Source organism: Ammospiza nelsoni, chromosome 24 (genome assembly GCF_027579445.1).
Source record: "Ammospiza nelsoni isolate bAmmNel1 chromosome 24, bAmmNel1.pri, whole genome shotgun sequence".
NCBI classification, from domain to species: domain Eukaryota; kingdom Metazoa; phylum Chordata; class Aves; order Passeriformes; family Passerellidae; genus Ammospiza; species Ammospiza nelsoni.
This window is the reverse complement of record NC_080656.1, coordinates 5,873,969-5,896,185: the sequence shown is the minus strand read 5'-3', so window position 1 is coordinate 5,896,185 and position 22,217 is coordinate 5,873,969. Positions and strand designations below refer to the sequence as shown.

The 22,217-nt window shown below is 48.7% G+C and overlaps 1 protein-coding gene across 5 annotated transcripts in view; it reads right to left on the bottom strand.

Annotated features, from left to right (window-relative positions):
• TRIM29 (tripartite motif containing 29) overlaps window positions 1-18,948 on the bottom strand; it is a 28,724-nt gene extending 9,776 nt beyond the window's left edge. For all 5 annotated transcript variants that reach the window (XM_059488410.1, XM_059488411.1, XM_059488414.1 and 2 more), the window contains exons 1-5: window positions 17,921-18,948; window positions 9,719-9,814; window positions 8,324-8,557; window positions 7,673-7,871; window positions 2,930-3,013 (exon numbers count right to left, since the gene is read on the bottom strand). In XM_059488410.1, the coding sequence (XP_059344393.1) occupies window positions 2,930-3,013; window positions 7,673-7,871; window positions 8,324-8,557; window positions 9,719-9,814; window positions 17,921-18,766 (1,459 nt within the window). In that variant the 5' untranslated portion in view covers window positions 18,767-18,948. The remainder of the gene's footprint in view (window positions 1-2,929; window positions 3,014-7,672; window positions 7,872-8,323; window positions 8,558-9,718; window positions 9,815-17,920) is intronic.
• Window positions 18,949-22,217: the final 3,269 nt, after the last annotated feature.

Genomic DNA, 22,217 nt, shown 5'->3' with positions numbered 1-22,217 from the left:
GGAACATTTCCCTGTCCTGTGTGTGCACAAGAACAGGAACATTTCCCTGCCCTCTGTGTTCCCCAGAACAGAAACATTTCCCAGCCCTGTGCCAGGTGTGTGCACCAGGACAGGAACATTTCCCAGGACAGGAGCATTTCCCAGCCCTGTGTGTGCACCAGGACAGGAACATTTCCCAGGACAGGAACATTTCCTAGCCCTGTGTGTGCACCAGGACAGGAACATTTCCCAGCCCTGTGCCAGGTGTGTGCTCCAGGCTCCCACCAGGATACAGACTGGTGTGTAGGGAAGGCAGTAAAGCCCTTTGAACACCCAGTAAAGCAAAAAGAGGGATCCTTGGAGCTGCTCTGCTGCCATCCTGTGGGCTGCTTCTCTATTTAAGATGCGTTTCTGTGTGCACAATTCTGTTTAAGATGTGTTTCTGTACGCACAATTCTCTCTCTGTGTGCTCAAGTCCCTTCTACTCTTCATTCCAAAATGATTTTTCCAGCCTCCTCCTGGTTTTGGCCAAACTATTTGACGCACCAGGAGAAGAAAGCTCAGTGGGAGAGGACAGAAAGGAGCATGGAGCAGCTGGACAGATTGTCCCTCTGTCTTTGGGGCGGTGTTTGAGGATGGAGCAGCTGGACAGATTGTTCCTCTCTGTCTTTGGGGCAGTGTTTGAAGTGTTTTATGCCCCTCTGCCTCATCCTGTCATCCCTGCAAGGAAATACTGGAGCATAGAATGGTTTGGGTTGGAAGGGTTGAGATGATTAAAAATCATCTCATTCCAGCCCCTGCCATGGACAGGGACACCTGGTTGCTCCAAGCCCTGTCCAACCTGGCCTTGGGCACTTCCAGGGATCCAGGGGCACCCACATCTGCTCTGTGCCAGGGCCTCACCACCCTCACAGGAAGAATTTCTTCCTAATATCCCATCTAAACCTCCTCTCTTTCAGCTTGAAGCCATTTATTATGAAATTCAGGAGTCTTGATTTTAAGCAGGGTTTAAACCCAGAAGGTTCAGCTGGAATCCAAGCAGTTCCCCAGTCTGGGCTGCTGTAATTAGCACAGAGCATTCCTCAATCCAGCAAACAGAATTTCCACTGTGGCCTGGGGCAGAATCTGCAGTGACCCAGCCTGAGAACAGGGTGTGTAGCAGAGCTGCCATGAGATATTGGAGATTCCAAGGGTGTGACACAATGCAGAGGGTGGTCCTCGTTATTTTTTCCCTCCTGTTTTTTGGGGTTCTTGAGCAGAGATGCAATCAGCTGCACTGCTGGACTTGGCTGCCACAGGGACAGGGCACAGAGAGCTCAGGAGGGTTCAGGGAGGATGAGGATGGCGCATTATTCATGGGGTGATCCTTGGCCAGCCAGCCTGCAAGCCAAGTGGGTCACGTCTCCTGCTTTGCCTACTGATTCACCCTGCTCCTAAATTCTCTCCTAGAATGGTTCCAGCAGCTGGATCCTCCCTGAGCCCTGGCTCTGCAAAATCTCCATCCAGCACAGGCAATCCTGGATCAGCTGGATCCTCCTGAGCCCTGGCCCTGATGGCCTCTGGGTGCAATCTTTCATCATCTGGATCCTTTCTGAGCCCTTTCTCTGCTCCATCCCCATCCAGCACAGCTCTGAGTGCAATCCTGGATCACCTGGATCCTCTCTGAGCCCTTTCTCTGCTCAATCCCCACCCAGCACAGGTTCTGGGTGCAATCCTGGATCAGCTGGATCCCTTCTTTTTTCCCTTCCTTTTTACCAGGTTGGGCACTGTCCCCATCCCAGGGGATGACACTGCCTGGTGTTCCCCCCTGTCACGCCCCTTTAATGCCTTCGGGGCTGTTTCCACCTGAAAGCTCCAGATTTTGGGTAGAGATAAGCTCAGCTTGTGCTGGGTTAGAATTGATTTTCAGATTTCCCTCAGGGTTGGAAAGTTTTGGGTGCAGGGCTGAGCCTGTGGTCTCAGCAGAGGGCCTGCAAACCCTGAGGAAAGAGAGCAGAAAAACAAACTCAAGTCTAAAAAATCACCACTCTGCCCCTGAACTTGGGAAGAGCCAAGCTGAAATGGGAATCCCAGCCCTGCTCCAAACATCCTCAGGGAGCTGCCAGGCGTGGGCTGAGGGCACAGAAGGGCAAATTGGCAATGCAGACAAAGGGCTCAGTGTTGGGGTCTGGGTTCTCCTCAGGAAACACCAGCACAGGGCAGGAATGTGCCCTCAGGGACTGTCCCTGCTGCCATGGCCCTGTCCCTGCCCAGAGCAGCAGCTGGAAACACCTGGCAAATCCAGCAGGGCTGAAATTTGGTCACTTGTTTGGTGCCACTCTCCCTGTTCATTTGTTCCTCGCCTTCCCTGGGCTTTCAGCACTCTCAGCTCCTTGCTCTGGATGCCAGTTTGGGAATGCCAGCTGTGATTTTAGAGCTGGGTGTGTTGGAAATATTGGTTCACTCCAAATATTCACCCTGCAGTGGCCACACTGCAAGAGGGACATAAAATAATCACCAGGGCTCTTGTCAGAGCTCACAGAGGAGATCCAAACTCCTGGTTTTGGGGTTTTTTTTAAGGACTTCTGACTTCTGTTGTTCCTGACTTCTTCTGTCCTTTCACTGTTAGGAAAAATTATGTTTGGTAGTGAAAGTAAAATCTGAATGCAGCTTTCACTTGATAGCACAGAGAGATAAGTTTTGGGTGAAGAAAAACACTGATTTTATCCTGGAAACTCATTTCAAAACTGCCCCGTGTTCACTCTTGGATAGAGTTCAGCCACTCCAGCTCTTCCCCATAAAATTGAGAACCTTTTCTGCCTGCTTTGAGGCAAAAGCTCTGTAACTGGAGAGAAAATGTGCAGAGGGATGGATCTGAGATATGGAAAATAGCAAATTTTGGGCTGGATCATGTGAAGTTGCTTTCCTGAGGTGGAAGGGAGCCTGCCCAGCTGTGGGATGCCATCCTTACCTTTGGGAGACAGGAACATGGAGAATCTCTTCAGGTTGTCAGGCTGGTTCCACTCGTAGTTGTTCATCATGAACCGGTGATCCCCTGTGGAGGGAGAGCAGGGCATGAATCACAGAATCACAGAATTAATCACAGAATTAATCACAGAATTAATCACAGAATCACAGAGTCACAGTGTCACTGAATCACAGAATTGCAGAATCACAGAGTCACAGAATTGCAGAATCATAGAACTGCAGAATCACAGAATTGCAGAATCACAGAATTGCAGAATCACAGAGTCACAGAATTGCAGAATCATAGAACTGCAGAATCACAGAATTGCAGAATCACAGAGTCACTGAATCTCAGAGACACAGAATCACAGAATCTCTGAGTCACAGAATCTCTGAGTCATAGAGTCACAGAATTGCAGAATCACAGAATCTCAGAGACACAGAAATTTCACATAATCACACAATCACAGAATCACAGAATGATGAGGTTGGAAGAGACCTCCAAGATCATCGAGTCCAACCTGTGCCATAACACCTCAACCATAGCACCAAGTTTCATGTCCAGTCTTTGTTAAACACATCCAGGGATGGTGATTCCACCACCTCCATGGGAAGAGCATTCCAGTGCTTTATTCTTCTTCCAGTGAAATTTTTTTTCCTAATATCCAACCTATCCCTTCCCTGCCATAGCTTGAGCCTGTGTCCTCTGCTTCTGCCAGAGACCAACCCCAGCTGTCTGCAGCCTCCCTTCAGGAAGGTGTAGAGAGCAATAAGGTCACCTCTGAGCCTCCTTTTCTCCAGGCTAAAGAAACCCAGTTCCTTCAAAAGTTCTTCACAGGGTTTGTGTTCCAAGCCCCTCTCCAGCCTTGTGTTTGAGCATCTCAACACCCTTCCCAAGCTGAGGGACCAGAACTGGCCAGAACAACATTCAGGGTTTGCCCTCACCAGTGCCAGGTACGGGGGCACAGTGAGCTCCCTGGTCCTGCTGGCCCCACCATTCCTGACCCGGGCAGAGCCATTGGCCTCTCGGCCACCAGGGCACTCTGCTGGCTCATGTTCAACCAGCTGTCACCAGCACCCCCAGCTCCAGGGAGCACAGGATGCACTTTGGGGGTCTTTATCCTCCTGGGGCATCTCTGTCTGGGAGCCAAAGCAGTTCTGGAGCTCGCCGGGGTCTGAAATAAAAGATTCCTTCAGAGGCAAAGCCCAGGTGAAGCATTCAACCTCACAGCAAACTCAGTATCTTTTAAATCCATAGGGACCTGAGAGTTGAGGCATTTTTACCAAAATGATGATGTGTGGCTAAAAATTAGTCCAAAAGTTTGAGTTTGGCTCCTTTACTGTATTCACCTGAGCACAGCGTGGCTGATGGAGAATTGCCACTCTTGAAAGCCCCAGAAATCACTTCTGGGGGGGGTTACATGGGTTGGCTTCTCCAGTTTTCAGAGAGAGATGCTAAAGCTGAGCTGCAAACAGCTCTAAACCCTTGGGCAAGGGTGGCTGGTTCAGGTTTCATGGATCAAACAGCCTGGGTTTGGGTTTCTGACACTGATTCACAGGCAATGAGGCTTTATCACTACACTTGCTCGTGAAAACATTCTTTGGAGGCCTCCACAAACCTATTGTTCTCTGCAAGGAAGTAAATTCAGTTTTTGTGTTTAAATAGCTCCATTCTTTGATTCTCAAGTCACTGAACAAACTTTTCTTTTATTTCTCCCATTTCTTTCAGTGCTATTTAAGCTCCCTGATTATTTGTCTCCTCACCACACAGGTGCCTGTTATGACAACTAAAAGGACATGGATTCCCTTTGGAGTCTGCTATTAACCAGCTTTCATTCCATTAATATAATATTTCTTCCTGGGAAGGTTTTTTTTACAGTGGAAGATCAAGCCAGCTGCAAATGAATTTGTTGCAGTGACTCAGGGGGAGTCTGAGTTAATAACTCCACAGTTCCTTAATGGATTTAATTCCCTGGCAGCCACTGGATGCAGAGTGCTGCCCTCTTTCATCTGCAACCATGGCTTGGAGAATGGAGAGCTCTGAAGCTCCTGGGACTTGCCATAAATAACTTTTCCCAACTTTTCATTAGGGCAGAATCCAAGCTGAGTCCCTGGTAAAGCACCTGGAAGCACCCAGGTTTCTGGCAGGAGTTAAAAACAATTTTGGCACTTGGATTTTATGAATTTCAAACAAAAACGAGGGCTTCGGGCATCAGTAACATGGGAGAGACCCCAATTAAAATAATCAAGAAGTAATCAGGCTTTATCCTGAGCTACCAGAACTGAGCAGCTGCAGAACCTTGTTGGGTTTTAAAAATGCCCAAGGAAAATGCAAAACCCAGCAGATGGGAATTCTGCACAGCTTCGGGTGAACAAAGAAAGAAAAATGCACAGAAGTGATTTTTGCATCTGTCATCTATTGATATTGAGTTGTTGTCAAATTTCTCAGTAATTCTGGAGCATGTGGAGGGTTGGGAATTTTAATAGGAATGTTACAGTGATGGAAGATCAGTAATATTCAATTTCTGGTGCTACTTTAAAGGCAGGGAGAGTTTTGAAACCTGCATCTAGCTGTGCATCCTGAGCCTTCTGGGATCCCTGACCTTCCTGAAAGGTTGGTCCAGAAGGATCTGGTCCATTTAATTCATGTCTGATGGAGAATGATGGCTCTGTAATTATTGATACAGGAGGGGTCTCCAGTAAATACTGTGAATTTGAGTGAATTATCAACAATTTTGCAGATCTGCAGCAGAGTTCCTCAGCTCCTGAGTTGCATGAGCTGTCCTTGAGGTTATTCCTGCACCTTTTGGCCTCCCACATCCTCCTGGAAGAGCAGGGTGCCACTTATCCTGATATCACCCACTGCTGCCCTGGTATTGGGCTTCCTCAGTGGCTGGGAGATTACATCCAGGTGAGATAACCAGGTGAGATCACCACTCATTGCCATCCCTGCTGTCCCTGGACAACCATCCAGGTGAGGTAACCACTCATTGGCATCTTTGCACTCCCTGGATAGCCATCCAGGTGAGGTAACCACTGATTCCCATCCCTGGAGAACCATCCAGGTGAGGTAACCACTCATTCCTATCGCTGCTCTCCTGATAATCATCCAGGTGAGATCACCTCTCATTGCCATCCCTGCTGTCCCTGGACAATCATCCAGGTGAGATAACCAGTGATTTCCATCCCTGCTCTCCTGGAGAACCATCCAGGTGAGATAACCACTCACTCCCATCCCTGCTCTCCCTCTATAACCATCCAGGTGAGATAACCAGTGATTTTCATCCCTGCTCTCCTAGATAGCCATCCAGGTGAGATAACCACTCATCCCTGCTGTCCCTGGACAACCATCCAGCTGAGATCACCACTGATTCCCATCCCTGCTCTCCTGGAGAACCATCCAGCTGAGATAACCAGTGATTTCCATCCCTGCTATCCCTGAATAACCATCCAGGTGAGATAACCACTCATCCCTGTTCTCCTGCATAACCATCCAGATGGGATCACCACTGATTCCCATCCCTGCTATCCCTGGATAACCATCCAGGTGAGGTCACCACTGATTCCCATCCCTGCTGCCAGAGGTCATCCCCTGGGATTAGGCAACGTGCCCAGGGTTACAAAGGTCTGGGAAGTGCAGACAGCACAGCCCTGTTGTGGTGCTCTGTCCTGACCTCAGGTGTGAGTGAGCAGGATGTCCTGATCTCAGGTGTGATGCAAGACAAGTCCTTTATTCACAGCTAATTGTGAGGAAGTGGGCTATAAAGTTAAAAGATTGGTTTTGCTGATGTGGTGGTGGCTGTGACCTCTCTGTTCACCTTAAACACCACTGAAGTGAACAGCCTGGGTCAGGGCAGGCAGGAAAGCTGTCCCACGTGGAACAGGGAATATTATCAGAATCATTCCAGCTCAAGCTGTAGCTGAACACCCAAATTGAGCCATTTTTTTTACTTGGAAAATTACATTTTCAAATATTTCCTTCTCAGTGGCAGGTGCTTGCAGGGTATTCCAGTGCTGAAACCCTGCACTTGTAATATTTGATGTCACACCAGCACCCTCCATGTGCTGAGTGCACAAATGGGGTTCCAAACTTGCCATCCCACATTTCTCCTGTGTGAATTCACCCTTCACTGAGCTGCCTCAGCAGATCTGTGGAGTTTCCCCTCCTGGAAAATGTCCTGCTAAATTTCCAGGGGACTGCTGGGGCCTGGCACAGGGCAGGAGGGAAGGGTGGCTGCTCTTGACTTCACACGTTAAATCCTAAACATGAAACCCTAAAATGAACCAAAACTCAGGGGAGTGGGGCCAGTTTGGTGTCCTGTATGGGATACCCTAAATCTGGCAGCTCAGCTGATTCCATCCCCCTCTGATATTCCAGAATTCTCATTCTTCTAACTCTCATCTTCCAGAATTCATTCCAGCTACAGGAGCTGCTTCTCCCACTTCCCCCCCAGGTCTTTGCTTGCTTTCTTCCTCGCCAGGAGTGCTCACCATCCTCACCACCCCTGACCCTGCCTTCCAGGGAAGCAGGGAGGGGAATATTTGGGATGTTTTACCGTTCTCCATCTCGTTTTACCATTCTCCATGTGGCTCCTTCCAGAATTCATTCCAGCTACAGGAGTTGCTACTCCCACCTTCCCCCAAGGTCTTTGCTTGCTTTCTTCTTGACCAGGAGTGCTCATCATCCTCACCAGCCCTGAGCCTGCCCTCTGGGGAAGCAGGGAGGGGAATTTTGGGGATGTTTTACCGTTCTCCATGTGGTTCCTCTCGATGAAGTTGCGGCCCAGGTCTGCCTTGCAGATCTTCTCCACGTGCCTCATGCAGACGTTGAGGAGATCATCCCTGAGCAGCCCCATGGATGGGCTCATGCTCTCCCCTTCCAGCAGCACGCTGTAGGTTGGGAGGGATGGAGGGGGCACATAATTCCTCATCAGAGCCCCAAATTCCTGCCAGAGAAAGGGATGGCATTAATGAGGAGCATAAAGGTGTGGAGGCTGAATTGGAGGGAGCTGGTTGGTGTTGGAATCCAAAAGTGGAAAGGTGTCACAGACATGTTTTATGAAAAATCCTTTCCTTAGGATTTTTTCTCCTGAGAAGCTGGGAGGCCTCAGGAACAAAATGTAGACAATGATTATCTGCTGCTGTGGAATGCAACAGTGGATCTGTGATTGGTCTCATGTGGTTGTTTCTAATTAATGGCCAATCACAGTCAGCTGGCTCAGACTGTCTGAGAGTCACAGGATTTTATTATCATTCCATTCCACTATTTCCTTACAAGCCTTCTTGATGCCAGCAGTTTATTTACAGAGTTCACACATCTCACACTTTTTTGGGCTTGTCTTTGGGACAAATCTTGTCCTCACAAGGACAAAGGGAAGGGAAATGAGGTCTGTGTCACCTGCAGGAAGAGCACGGAGTCGCTGATCTGGTGGATCTGCTCCCTGTTCTCCTTGTCTTCTCTCAGCAGCTTCGCCCTCTCCTCCAGCTCATCCACAATTTCCTTCACGTTCTCCGAGGCAATCTTCTCCCTCTGGTCCAGGGCAGCCTTCACCTCATCCCTCTGCCTCTCCAGGTCACGGATCAGCTCCTTGAAGTGCTGGTCCACCGTGGCTTTCTCGTTGGTGGTGTAATTCTGGGTGGGGAAGGGGCACAGAGAGGAGGCAGCGGGAAAGAGGAGCAAGAAAATATTAAAATTTCACTGAGTTCTTTGCTAGCAGAGAGACACAGAGGGGGATAAATCCAAGGATTCAGCATTTAGGGTATGGAAACTCAAGCTAGGCATGTCTCAGCTGCAGGAAAGTTGTGCCAAGAGAAGCAATAGCTGTTCCTGCAATATTCACATGGATGCAATCCAAAAGGGCCACTGCCTTCCCCTGCCTTCCCAGAGGTAAGAGCACATCTCCAATTTCAATTCATGCACTCACAGGTGACATTTAAAAACACTCTGTCACCTTCTAAATCAGGGCTCTGGCTCCTGGATTATTTGAGGACCAAATTCCCACCATTTCAAAGGATGAAAGGTGCTGAAACTCTTTTTACAAGCCTGACCTCGAGGTGCCTCTGAAATATTCCTCAGAAGGACTGGGGATGTAACTATATTGAGAGTCAGAATTTCTAGGTCAGGTTTCCAATAATAATAATAATAATAGTAATAATAGTAATAATAAAGCAGATGAAAAGCAGAGCTGGTGAGCCAATGTGCTTGCACCACATAAAAGGGAGAAGAATGGCTTTGCCTGTTAATATTATGCAAATTTTCTGGGGTGTCTCCAACTTGTGCTTTCACTGCTTTATTCAGTTAGGCTATAAATGAAAAAAAATAATACCATGACTCTATTCCAACCCTTACCACGGTGCAAGAATTACAAAGGAGCTCTCTCTCAGCATGGAAAAAGCTGTTCCACCATAAATAAGACATTTGTGTGGGTAAATTCATCGGCTCCTGCTGTCTTATCTCAGTCTGGGCAACCCAGAGCCCTCCTGCAGGTTATTTGTGGATTTTGTTTCTAAATCTGCCTGGCTACTGGTGATGGAAGGGCCACAAAGGACCTAAAAAAGGATCCAGAGCAGGGAGGTGCCTTGGTTTTGTATCAGGGCTGCATCTCCCCGCAGGGAATGTCGCAAGATGACTTCAGTGGGAGTTGTTGTTTCCAAGATTTGGCTGGGAGTTTGGAGATGAGATAAGGGCTGGGGAAGGGATGGAGTGAGGAAGGGATGCAGGGATGAGGGAGAGGAGGGGAGCAGGAATTGGGGCTGACAGGAGGGAGAGGGGAACTGGGCCCCTCGAACGCACCTTGATGCGGTCCCTCTCCTTCTGCCACTTGTCCACCTCATCCTCCACCTCGATGATCTTCAGCTGCAGCTGCTCCTTCTGCAGAGACAGCTCCGTCTGTGGGGAGAGCAGAGGAGAGGAGATGAGAGGGGCGGGACCCTGGTGAGCTGGTGGCCTCTTCCAGCAGCCCCAGCCTGCCCTGCTGTGTCACTCTTGCACAGAGAATGACACTGGTGAGAGGCAGGAGAATGACACTGGTGAGAGGCAGGATTGTAAAAAGAGCAAAAGAAGGTTTTATTCAAGAGAACCACATGTTTTTTATAGAGTGATAGGATAGATTCTGTTTGATTGGCTGCTTAACAAAAGCACCTTTCTCACACACCGTCCTTGAGAAGAACAGAAAGACAAAGTAGAATAACACCACCTGCAAATTGATTGTGCTTAACAAGTTCTCACATCCTCACAACTCCCTGAAAGTTCTCACAAGCCACTGTGACAAACCCTTGCTGTTTCTCTCTCTGTCCCACATCACCCTGTCCTAGGGTGACATTGTGAGGTTGTACCCCCATTTGTGTGTTCTGTTCATGCTGGATATCATGTTCTGTGCCTTCAAGACTGGCTCTGAAAAGTGAAGTTTTGTTTTGGTTTTGCTATCAGCCGCTCCCCCATGGCTGGCGGGACACAGAGACAGGGCAGTACATGGTGCTGCTTTTGCTTTTTGCTCGGCTTTTTGCTTTGCTCTTGCTTCTGCTCATTAGTTAGTTTAGCTAAGCAGTCTGAATTTTCCCTGGACTGTTTCTCCTCTCCCTTTTTTGGACCAACTTGAACCTGCTCCAGACTGGGACCTGGGAACACCGAGAATTTGCACCTTGTGGCTGCAGCAGCTGCCCCAGTGGTCGAGGGATTGATAACACAGCGAGCACCCACAGGAGAGACTTTCTGAATTTGTCATCTTTTTCATAGCGGTGACAGAGTGGTGTCACCTGGTATTGCTCATTTTGTGTGCTGGGGGGTGTTTTCCTATTAAATAAACAGGTTCTTTCCACTTCTCTCCGAGGAATCCCTCCCAGACTGGTTGGTGAGGGTTTGCTTTCTGGAGGGGCCCCCTTTTGGAGGTTTTCTCCCCAGTTTGCCCTAAACCAGGACACAAATCCACGCTGCTGTGCTGAGCAGAGCAGCAGGGAGGTCCAGCTGGCATCACGTGCTGCCAGCGGGCACCGACCCAGCAGATTCAGCAAAGCAGCAGCACCCACCTCCCAGGCTGCCTTTAATCACATGGGAGTCATGAGCTGCAGGGGAAGGGAGCTGTTTCAAAATTCAGCTGTGTGTGCAGAGCAGGGCCCAGCCCAGGGTGTGCCTGTGCAGCAATAACAGTTTTCGTGCAATTACGGAATGACGTTGGACGAGTGTTGCAACAAGAGGACGATGCCTCCGGCAGGAATTCTGTTTAGACAGGATTGTGGATTAATTTGCTCTGAATTGAGAGCTTTCATGTAGCGATGGAGCTGGGGAATGCTTGGAAAAAAAAAATTGAAAAGGAAAAAAAGAAAAAGCCACAAAAGGAGGAGGGAAGAGGTATAGTCAACCTGCTGGGCTGAGATCAGCAATTTCACTGGGATTATTTGCATTTTGTTGTGCAGTGGATTCCCAGAGAAGCTCAGAGCTGGGACCTGCACAGGAATTTGTGGCAGTGCAGACCATGCACTGTTTCCCTGGGTCATTTTTACCCTGGATCATTTTTTCCTTGGATCAGCCCTGGACCTGAACGTTGTCAAAACCCCATTAACTCCAGCAATCCCTCCCTGGGTTGTTCCCACCCTTTGCTGGGGCATTTCTGCATTTCATGTGTGTGCAGGTTGGTCTCAGCCATGGCTGGAGGCAATCTGGCTGCGGGACACCCAGTCCAGAGCTGTTGAGGAATTCCAGAGCTGGCAGAAATTCCATGTTCTGCCATGTCAGGAGAGTCCTGAGAGCCTGCTGGTCGTGTGGGATCTTCTGCAAAATCATTAAATTCACCCAAACCACTGAAATCCAGGCCAACAATTAGAGGCACAGATGGATAAATGCACTCTCACACTCCAGCTGTCCACCCAAGAATGTGGTGGAACATGAAAATCTGGGTTTTTATTGATCAGGGTGTGAGGGTTTTCAGTTCTGCACTGGAAATGAAGAGCGGGGAAGGAGCTGTGAACCAGCCCAGACAGGAGCTGTTGTCCTGATGCCAGCCAAGTGTCTGAGCAGCCTCTGGAGCTGGAATCCAGCACAGCTGCTCTGAGAGCCAACAGCCCCAGCTGCTCCAACCCAGAAAATCTCTGTTTGTGGAGGGACAAGGACTGGATGGTGGTTTTGTTGCCTTGTAAAACACAGGAAAAGTGGGCAGAAAAAAGGGAAGCGTGGTCAGAGGTGTCTCAGTGCATCCTCAGACTGTTTTTAGGAGTTAGGAGAGCTCTGGATTTCTAAATATCACCCACACACCCTCAGCAATGGCCTGAACGCTGCCATGAGCTGATTCTCACCCTCTGCAGGGATTCAGGGCACACAGGGAAGGATTTTGTGGCACAGCTTCACCAGGGAGCCCACACTGGCTTCCAGATGAGAAAATCTGCCCTGCTACTGATGGAAAGAACAAAGAGAGGAGTTTGATCCCACAATTTTCACATTTTCAAGACAGTGGCTTGGAGGAATTCCTGCTGGTTTCCACTGCCACGTGCAGGGGGAGATGTCCTGTGCATGGGGACTCTGCACAGCAGGGAAATGCAACGAGATGAAAACGGTTTAGGTCCTTTTATCCACTGCATTAACCAACGTGAGAAATTACACCCAAATTCCAGGGATTTCCTTGAGCCACAGAGCTGCATCCAGCAGGCATTGATTGCTTAGGAAGTGAAAAGCTCATCTCCAGAGCAATTATTTCCATCCTCATCCCCCAAAATCAGGACATCCTTTTAAAAAAAGGATGTAAAATCCTTTTTTAAGGATGTTAAGTCCTACAGAGAAGGATTGGAAGGAATTTTTGGGGAAGAGCAGAACTTTCACAGCCACGTAGACACTCCCAAACTCAAGGGATTTGCAGAGAAAATGACAGGAAAGAAAAATATCAGGTGATGGCTGGAAGGTGGTGATAACAATATTATGCTTTTATGGTTCCTTTTTTAATTAAGATGGGTCTCCAAGGAATTTTGGGAACTATTATTTTAAAAGTGCTCGTGACTCCCAGCAGTTCAAACACCCCCCAGAAAGGTGCTGTGGGGTGGAACAGCCACTTAGGAGCAGAGGCACACAACAATTTGGAGCAGGTTTATGACTTGCAAATGGAAATTACAGAGATGCTCCCAATGGCCAGGATGCAAATCCCACACTCAGCCAGATCTGGCAAAGGGGAAGCACCAGCACAGAGTGCAGCAGGGGCAGGGGAGGTGAGGGGAGGTGGGACTGTGGGGTGCTGCAAGAAATTAAATAAATACTACAAAGAAATACCCTAAACATAGGAAAACATGTTAAAGAGGTTCAGGGAGAGTCTGGAATAGGAGAAGCACTGGTGGCAGAAGGGTTCTCTGGAGGTGAAGCACAACACCAAGGGTTCAATAGGTGATTTCCTCATGGTTTTAATGCCTTTTTTCTCACTGGAAGGTTGCTTTGGCTGCCCATGTGTATGACAGAAATATAATCACAATATGGGGGCCACAGGGGTTAGAGACAGGCAGTGCATCAGCTTCACTCCCCAAGAGAAAACTCCCATCTGTCTTCACATTCCTCAGATTTTCCAGGCTCAGAAATCCTTGATGGACCCTCTAGAAGAAATCCATTGGAGGATTTGGGGTTCAGAAGATCCTAATGAGAGCTAAAACAGCAACACCCCCATGGTGGGGGTCCCCCAGAGCAGAAATAACAGGAATAGTGTGGGAAAAGCCAGGAAATTCACATTTAGACAAATTTTTGAGCACAGCAGGCTGAGAACCGAAGGCGCTGAGAACCTCCATGCTCAGATTGGATCCCCTATTAGAGCCTCAGCTAATTAGGGCAGTTAAGAGGCTTCAGTGAAAGTTCAGAGCGTACATCCAAGGAGCTGAACCCAGCCCTGGTGCTGTGGAGGAGCTGCAGATGGGAGATTACAGAGCCCCGCGCGATGATGCAAGCGCTTTGTGCAAGGAGGCAGCAGCAGCACAAGCAGCATCATGCCCTGAACGCCCTGGGAACAGCCCTGTGTCCCCAGCTCTGCTCATTAACCAAGGGAAAGCTGCACAAAGTGCTGCTCCAGCTCGTTGTCCCAGTGCAGGGCCAGGCTGGAAAGTCAGGGGGGTGTTTGGGACATGATTCCTGCTGGGTGCACAACTGCATTTTCCCATCTCAGTTTCTGTTAAGCAGAAACCCCTGAAAACTCTGCCAGCATCCCCTGAAATGCCACTGGAAAAGCTGAGTCCTTGGAGAGAATTCCTTGCTTTAAAACAAGTGGATTTGTTAGAATTAAATAGAATTAAACCTTCCAAAGTTTAATTTTGTTTGCTCTCTGCTCAGTGACAGTGATGCAGGGATGGGAACCCCTCTGGATCCATCTCTGGGTGCACAACTGCATTTTCCCATCCCAGTTTCTGTTAAGCAGAGAGGGCTGAAACCCCTGAAAACTCTGCCAGCATCCCATAAAATGCCACTGGAAAAGCTGAGTCTGCACAGCTGGAAGAGAATTCCTTGCCTGAAAAAAAGTGGAATTTGTTGGAATTCCACTTGTTTGAAGGCAAGGAATTCTCTCCAAGAGTGGAATTCCTTGCTTTCAGAACAAGTGGATTTTGCCTGGATTCTGTCCTCAGTGTGGAGGATTAATGCAGAATTCAGGCAAACAGACAAATTTATTTTGAGCTGTGTCCACAGAGCAGCCACAGCTGGTGTGGGTAAAACCTCCCAGCCACGCTGCAGCACTGAGAAATGCCCCCAAACCCTTCCAAAATTTAATTTGGTTTGCTCTCTGCTCAGTGCCATTGATGCAGGGATGGGAACCCCTCTGGATCCATCTCTGTGGATGGTTTCCTTCAAAGCCTTTGTAAAAAAAAAACCTTTTCAAAGCAGCTCTGTGGGAAGGAGGAACACCCAGCTCCCCTTCCTGTACCCACAGCGAACTTTGCTTTAAAAGATAAAGAATTAGAGCAAAACACAACCAGATCAAAGTGGTTTTCAGCAGAGCTGACCTGGCATGCTGAGCACCAGGGCTGGAGCTGGAAGGCAATGCCAGGCTGTTTCCAGCTCTGGGACTGGCAGGCAGAGGTGAAGTTGTCTCCTTTGGAGAGCAGCCCTGTAAAACAGGTTTGGGATGAAGGATCCCCTTTCAGGATGAAGGATGCTGGCTCCAAGGGGGGGCTCTGCTGATAAATCAGGGTTTTATTGGCCTGGACAAGCTGCTGTGGAGCATTCTCACTTTTCAGGTGGGAGTTGTTATTCCCCAGCCTCACAGATTTTTCTTTCCTGGCTGGTTTTTTGTGCCGGTTCTGGTGCAAACTGTTACTTTTCCTCTAAAGCTGCAGCAGGAAATTAATGCAAAGTGGATCTGGGGAGAGCATTAAAGGTTTGCTGGGTAAAATAGGCAAATAGCACTGGGTGGGAAGTCAGGCAAATGTCTGTGTCTGAGTCCTTGTGCCTTTCCTTCACTTGTGTCTGCTCAGCAGGAACAGGGGGTGAGTGACTCTCACCCCAGGCTGCTGAAAAGTGGAAGATGGGGCTGTGCTCTCTGTCTGGGACAGAGATATCAGGTTTGCACTGCCCTAACTATAGGTGTCTGTTCTGGCTTGTTTGCATTACTCTGCTCCGTCTGCTCCGTGAGACAAGCAGCGTTTCCTAATTCCTTTCTCTACAGCACAGCCCCTCTCCTCCCCGCAGCAAAGCCAGGCTGAAATCTGCATTAATTCTGCAGCTCTGAAGGGCAGATGCACCCAAACCAAGCTTATTCTGTGACACTTTTTGTGCCACCAAATCGCTGAGCTCCCAGGTTGGCAGTGCAGCAAAGCAAACCCCAGCTCTGGAACCCTCCCCAGTCCTGGAGCCGCACAGCAGCCAGGGGTGAGGAAATCCCTGCAGATAAATCCTGGACACCCAGCAAGGTGTGAAAGGCTCTGTCAGGACACAGCTTTGTGCTGGTCATCACTCCAATGGCACAAGATTTGGAGGTTTTAAAGTGAAAAGCTCTGTCAGGACACAGCTTTATTCCAGTGGCAGGATGGATTTTTGAGGTTTTAAAGTGAAAAGCTCTGTCAGGACACAGCTTTATTCCGGTGGCAGGATGGATTTTTGAGGTTTTAAAGTGAAAAGCTCTGCCAGGACACAGCTTTATTCCAGCGGCAGGATGGATCTGAAGGTTTTAAAGCCCCTCTGCAGCTGCTGGGATGCCAAGATAGGAGAACTGGGCAGGGATAAGGTGACCTGGTGTGAGGTTGTGATTTATCCCTTCCAAAAGGGCAGCAGCACCAGGCACCCTCCCAGTCTGTGGTCACAAATTCCAGCTGGGCTGATGTGATAAGGAGAGGTGTCAAACACCAGGGGCTTGGAAATATTCATTGCTCTTTGTGGCTCCTGCTGAGGCTCCACCTCTGGTGAATAAATCAGGGGTGGGAACAATCATTAGTAGGCAACAGCTTTGCTGCTGTTTTTGTTTGAGTGAATGCTCGCTCGAGTTACAACACGATCAAACTCTGTCAGGAGAAACTCACACATGGGCATGATTCATGTTGATAAATCCTAAATCCTCTAGGCTGAGTAGCAGCAGAGCTGAAGGTGGCAAAAAGACTCAGAGACAGGAATCAATCAGCATTTAAACCCCATTCTCTGCTCATCCATGGCTGTACCTTTAAAACCAAGGTGCTGGAGGTGTCTCCAGCACAGGAGGAAGGATCTGAGCAGCTTTGCTTCCTCAGGAAGCAGCTGCTCACCTCGTTGCAGGCAGGAATTGGACACCTTGGCAGACACCAGGCACGGCTTTATGTCAGGGCTGACATCAAAACCACGAGTTCAGGCAATTATGGAACAAACAGCAAGGCTGGCAAGCCCTGCAGGAATTTGGGAAAGGCTGTCTGAGACGTGGAAAAGGCTTTGTCTGGTTTCAGCAGGGCTGCAAACTGGAGATGACACGGCAAGAAAAGACCAGAGCAGCCAGAGATAAGCTCTGCACAAGATGCTCTCTCAGCCTGATGAGCTGAATCTTCCGAGCTCCTTGGGAAGAGTAAAATTGTCCTTCCCATGAAGGGAACTCAAGGGAACCTCTGTCTGCCTGGTCACCACATCACAGCACTGGTTTGGGGTTTAGGAGATCTTAGTGCCCTTCCTGCTCCTGACTGTGTGACTCCAGGCGCCTTGTTTTATATAATTAAAATTTTACAGCTCTCTTTATTGGCATCTCTCCTGTCCTGACTGCTTAGAAAGTTTCTTCCTTTTACCACGGGGATGTGCAGCAACAGACGTGGTGAGACCCTGATTTTTTTGCTAGAACAAGTGAAATCCTCCTCATCCACCCAGAAAGCAAACAACAGGAGGCTTTGAGCAAACAAAAGTGAAATCTCCCTGGGTGTCCATCCTCTGAACGTGTTGTAGTAACACTTCAGGGTAAATTATCAGGTTTCGTGCTTGCACCAGGGTTTGGTTTTTTTGGTTTTTTTTTTTCATCTAAACTTCAAAAGATTTTTTTCCATAGGTGTGGCTCAACAGAAAAGAAAAAAAAAAGCAACAAAACCTAATCTCACTCTAATGAGCTGAGATAGCAATTTTCAATAGTCATTAGCACCCATGAGTAACTTTAGCAGCCACTGATTTGACAATTTGTATTCTGGAGGTGCTGATCCTGACTTTCTGTGGGCAACACCACACAACCACTGTCAAAACTCAAGAAAATTTTTAAAAACTTGGCATTTAGGGCTTTGATTCAGCCACTGCTGGAAGTCAGGTGTGCTGGCAGCCAGGTTCTCCATCCCTAAATGCAGCTTGCAGAGCTGTGCTGCTGCAGGCAGTATCAGGAGACCACCAATCCCATGGAAACAGCAGCCAGGACATATCAGTTTCTACTAAATACTTCCCACCAGCAGCCAGGAAATATCAGTTTCCACTAAACACTTCCCACTAGCACCACTGCATCCAGGATTCCACCCCAAAAATTACCTGGGAGCAGGGGAGCAAAGGCTGTGCCGTGACATCTGCAGGCTGCTAGGAACTTAAGGAATGAAAGGAGGAATGAGAGGAGAATAAAATTACCTCTTTGCCCGCCTTCTCGATCTCCACTGTCACCGTGCTGTGGTTCTTGTGCTCCTGGAACATGCAGAGGTAGCAGATGCACATCTGGTCCGTCTGGCAGAACAGCTCCATGGTCTTGCCATGCACGGGGCACTTTCTGGCCTCGAAGTCCCTGATGGGGTCCAGCAGCTGGTGGTCCCGGAATGCCGCTCCCTCCAGGTGGGGCTTGAGGTGCAGCTCGCAGAAGGAGGCCTGGCACACCAGGCAGGACTTGACAGCCTTCTGCTTGTTGTCGATGCAGGAGTCGCAGAGAACGTCCTCCAGCTTCACGCGGGGCCGCGAGCCCGCCGCGCGCTCGGCCTTGTTGAAGGGTCTCCTCAGGTCCCCCGTCTCCACCAGGGGCAGGGAGGATTTCTTCAGGTCCCCCGCAGAGAACAGGGACTTCCTCCCTTCCCCATCAGCGGGCAGGAAGCTCTTTTTGGAATCCAAGGAGAACAGGGATTTCCTGAGGTCGCCCTTCTCCGGGAAGTTGAGGCCTGGTCTCCTCATGTCTCCGATCTGGCCGCTGTTGAACTGCATCTTCTTGGAGTCGGCCGAGTCCATGCTGAAGTAGGTTGACCTCTTCTCGTCGGATGACTCCACAAACTGAATGATGGGCCTCTTCCAGTCACTCCCAGAGAAGAGGGAGCTCTTGATCTGCCCTGTCTCCAACGCAGCGCCGCCCGTGCCTTTTATAGCTTCTTTCTCGCCTCCGCCAGGGCTCGTGGCCTTCTTGGCCTCCTCTTCTTTTTTGGGGGTAGTTGGGCTCTTCACGTCCTCGGGCTTGCTGGCGGTGCCGTTTGTCCTGGCTGCACTCCCCGTTTCCATGGCCTAAACAGGGGTTTGTAGGGGTTTCTCTGCTTGCTCTCTGCTCCAGCTCCCGGCTCTCAGCCCCCTCCAAGGCAGGCAGGCTCTGCCTGGTGCTGCTCCCAGCCAGGAATGGCTCTGGAATGCAGAATTCAGGGAACCTTCCTGCCCCAGTGACGCTCCCCGAGGAGGAGCAGCGCGCCCGGATCGCGCCCAGGTGGATGCGAGGGGGAAAGAAAGGAAGGAGGAAAGGAAGGAGCAGACGTGGAGGGATCAGAAGAGCTCCAGCTGTGCAGTTAATTATACAAGGCAGTCCACACCCAGGAACATTCTTGTCTAACCAGGTTGGGGAGGAAGGGCTGTTTATATACATAGAAATGTCTCCTTCAAAAAAAAAAAAAAAAATGAAGAGAAAAGAAAAGAAAAAAAAAAGTCATTTTCATTAAGATGTAGCAACCAGTTCCACCACTTGTTTCAAAAATAATTTTGTTCCTTCCTTGCAGAGATGGGCAGGGTCGGGGAGTCCACAAGATGCCCAAGGTGGGTTTGTTAACTGGGTCATAGCCGTGCACCAAAATAATTAGGGTTGTAATTAAAATGAACGCCTAGAATAAAGCATTCTTCAAGCAGGCTCCCCCCGGGGCTTGCTGCGTTCAGGAGGGAGGAGAAATTCATGGTTAATGCTGGGTTTAAATGACCCTATTATCTTTATTTTGGTTTTATTTTGGGTTTGTGCAAGGTCTGTCCATCTAGACCTGGAAATAACCCAGCCACGGATCAGAACAGGTCAAAATTGGCTGGGCCTGCTTTTCCCACAGGCCAGGCAACCTCCAAAAGATGAGTGGTGAAACAAAACCTCCACTGTGTGCTCTGAGATAGGTGTATCCCATGTAGCTCTTCCCATAAATGCCCTCAGAACTGGAACACACCTGGAAGAGGAACATGGTGCAGCTTAGATGGTCAAAATATCTCTTGCCAGAGAAAATAAGTGACAAAAGAATTAAAAATTATCTGTCTCCAGCAGCTGAATTCCTGGGAGATGTTCACTTGTTGGAATCACAGATGATTTCAGGAGGAAAAAAATCTCTTTATGAGCACTGGTGGATTCCAGCGACTTTAAAGGATGAGATTGATCTTCCTTTCACATCCCTTCAGATTATACTTGGAATTTTAGTGAGATTTCTCTGAGATGAATGCCCAGGGTGCAAATTAACCATGCCAGAGATTTGTGCTTAATTGAGTTTTCTCAGAACGCCCCAGTGGCGCTGCTGGAGGTGATTTTTACCTGTAAAAAATCTTAAACATCCACCAGAACCTCCTGTTGGAAGGGATTTGAGTAAAAATCCAGCTCTGCATTTTCCAGCTTTTTCTGAGGTGTGGAGGAAGCAGAGGCAAAGCAGGAACAGCATAAATTCTGGATCTGATAGGAGAAGGAAAGAACCTGTCTTACAAATGTAATTTTTCAAGGTCTTGTCTGTGCAAAATGAGAGAAAAAGAAAGTGAAATTCTTTTTCTTGGCTCATAGACATGCTCAAAGACATTTCTTCACAACTCTCTCTTTATGAGAAATGCCTTGGCATTCTGCATTTTTTTGGGTAGTAGTCGTTGGGAAAGAACATTTCTTTCATTAATATTTTTTTATTAATAGGCCCACAGCCTTTCATGAGTCAGAATTCATTCCCCAGCCCAGGAAAGGGCAATGTTATTTTTTAAGACCCGATTTCATAAAGGAAGAATTTGACTGACATCAATGCATTTTTTTCCCCCTGGCTTGCTGGGCTGAGCCGTTCTTTAGAACATCAACACTCCTGTAAGTCTCCAAGTAATTAAAAATACTGCAGGGTGGAGGCTCCTGTTCTCACGTGTGCTGAGGAGACTCAGCAGAGCTGCTCCAGCCAAGGTTAATCCTTGAGGAGCAAAAAACATCCCAAGGAAGAGGTCTGGCCACAAAGGTGGCCTTGGTTTGTTTTCCTGATGCTTTGATAAGATTTTGGGGTGGGTAAGGCAGTTAAAAGGTTAAGGATTGAGTTTTTAGATCTTGGTTTTACTGATGCAAATGCAGATAAATCCCAGAATCACGGGATGGGTTGGAAGGGACATTGAAGCCCATCCAGTGCCATGGGCAGGGACATCTCCCACTGTCCCAGGTGCTCCAACCTGGCTTTGGGCACTGCCAGGGATCCACCACAGCTGCTCTGGGCACCTGTGCCAGGGCCTGTCCACCCTCCCAGGGAACAATTCCTGCCCAACATCCAACCCAAACTTCCCGTCTTGCACTTTGAATCCATTTCCCATTTTCCAGTTCCTGATCCAGAGTCCCTCTCCAGCTTCCCCTCCATATCCTGAGGTCTCCACACAACCTTCTCTTCTCCAGCCTGAGCATTCCCACCTCTCAGCCTGTCTGCAGCCTTTTAATCAACCTTGTGGCCTCTTCTGGACCTGCTCCAACACTTCCACATCCTCCTTTTGTTGGGGACCTCATATTCCAGGTGCTCTGAGGTCTCCACACAACCTTCTCTTCTCCATTCTCAACATTCCCACCTCTCAGCCTGTCTCCAGCCCCTTTATGAACCATCTCACACCAACTCTGCATGAAGGCTCCAGGGACACCTCCCTGTGGCTTTCCAGAGTTAAGGGGGTTTATAAAATGAGGAGAAAGGGGTTTATTAGATGGGTAGATAACAACACGACAGTGGTTTTACACTAAATAAAGGAAGGCAGGGATGGAACAGATGTTTGGAAGAAATTCTTCATGCTGGGCCTGCTCCAACACTTCCACGTACTCCTTGTGTTGGGGACCTCACATTCCAGGTGCCAATTTGTGCACACACATTTTCCAGGCAATTTAGAAGCCAAAAACACAGCCCAGCCTGGCCATCTCCTTATCTCTGCCCCTCCCAGAGGTGGCTCCTGCTGCCTCCAGCATGAGTTCATTTTTTGCAGGAGCATCCCTTGGGATTTTTGCTCAGGACAAGTGTCCCCTGTCCCAGCAGCCAGGGCCCTGGCTGTGCCTGTGACTCAGAGCACACACCCACGGGTGGCATCTGCAGGGCCTTTCATCTCCAGGACTCGGCAGAGCTTTTCAAAGGTTCGCAAATTAAACCTGACAACACCTTTGCAAAATAGGTCTGGGCTGGTAACCCCATGTAGCAATTAGGGAAACTGAGGCATGCACTGGGGAGCTGGCAAATTTTTCAGCAAAATGAAAGGTTTTTTTCCTCCTGAAGTCTCTGTTTAGCCTTTTGGCTTTCTCTTATTGTTCATCTTTCACATCTTCTTATTTTTCATGGTTGTGACCTCTCTAAATCCTTACTCTTTTTTATGAATACCTCATGACGCTGCTGTTGGTTGTTTAGAATTTCATTTTGTTGTCTCTGTACCAGAAAGTTTGGGTGTTTTATTAAAACATTTCCACTCTGCAACATTGCTGCACATGATTGCTGTTGGAAAACCTGTTGCCCTGATTTTTTAA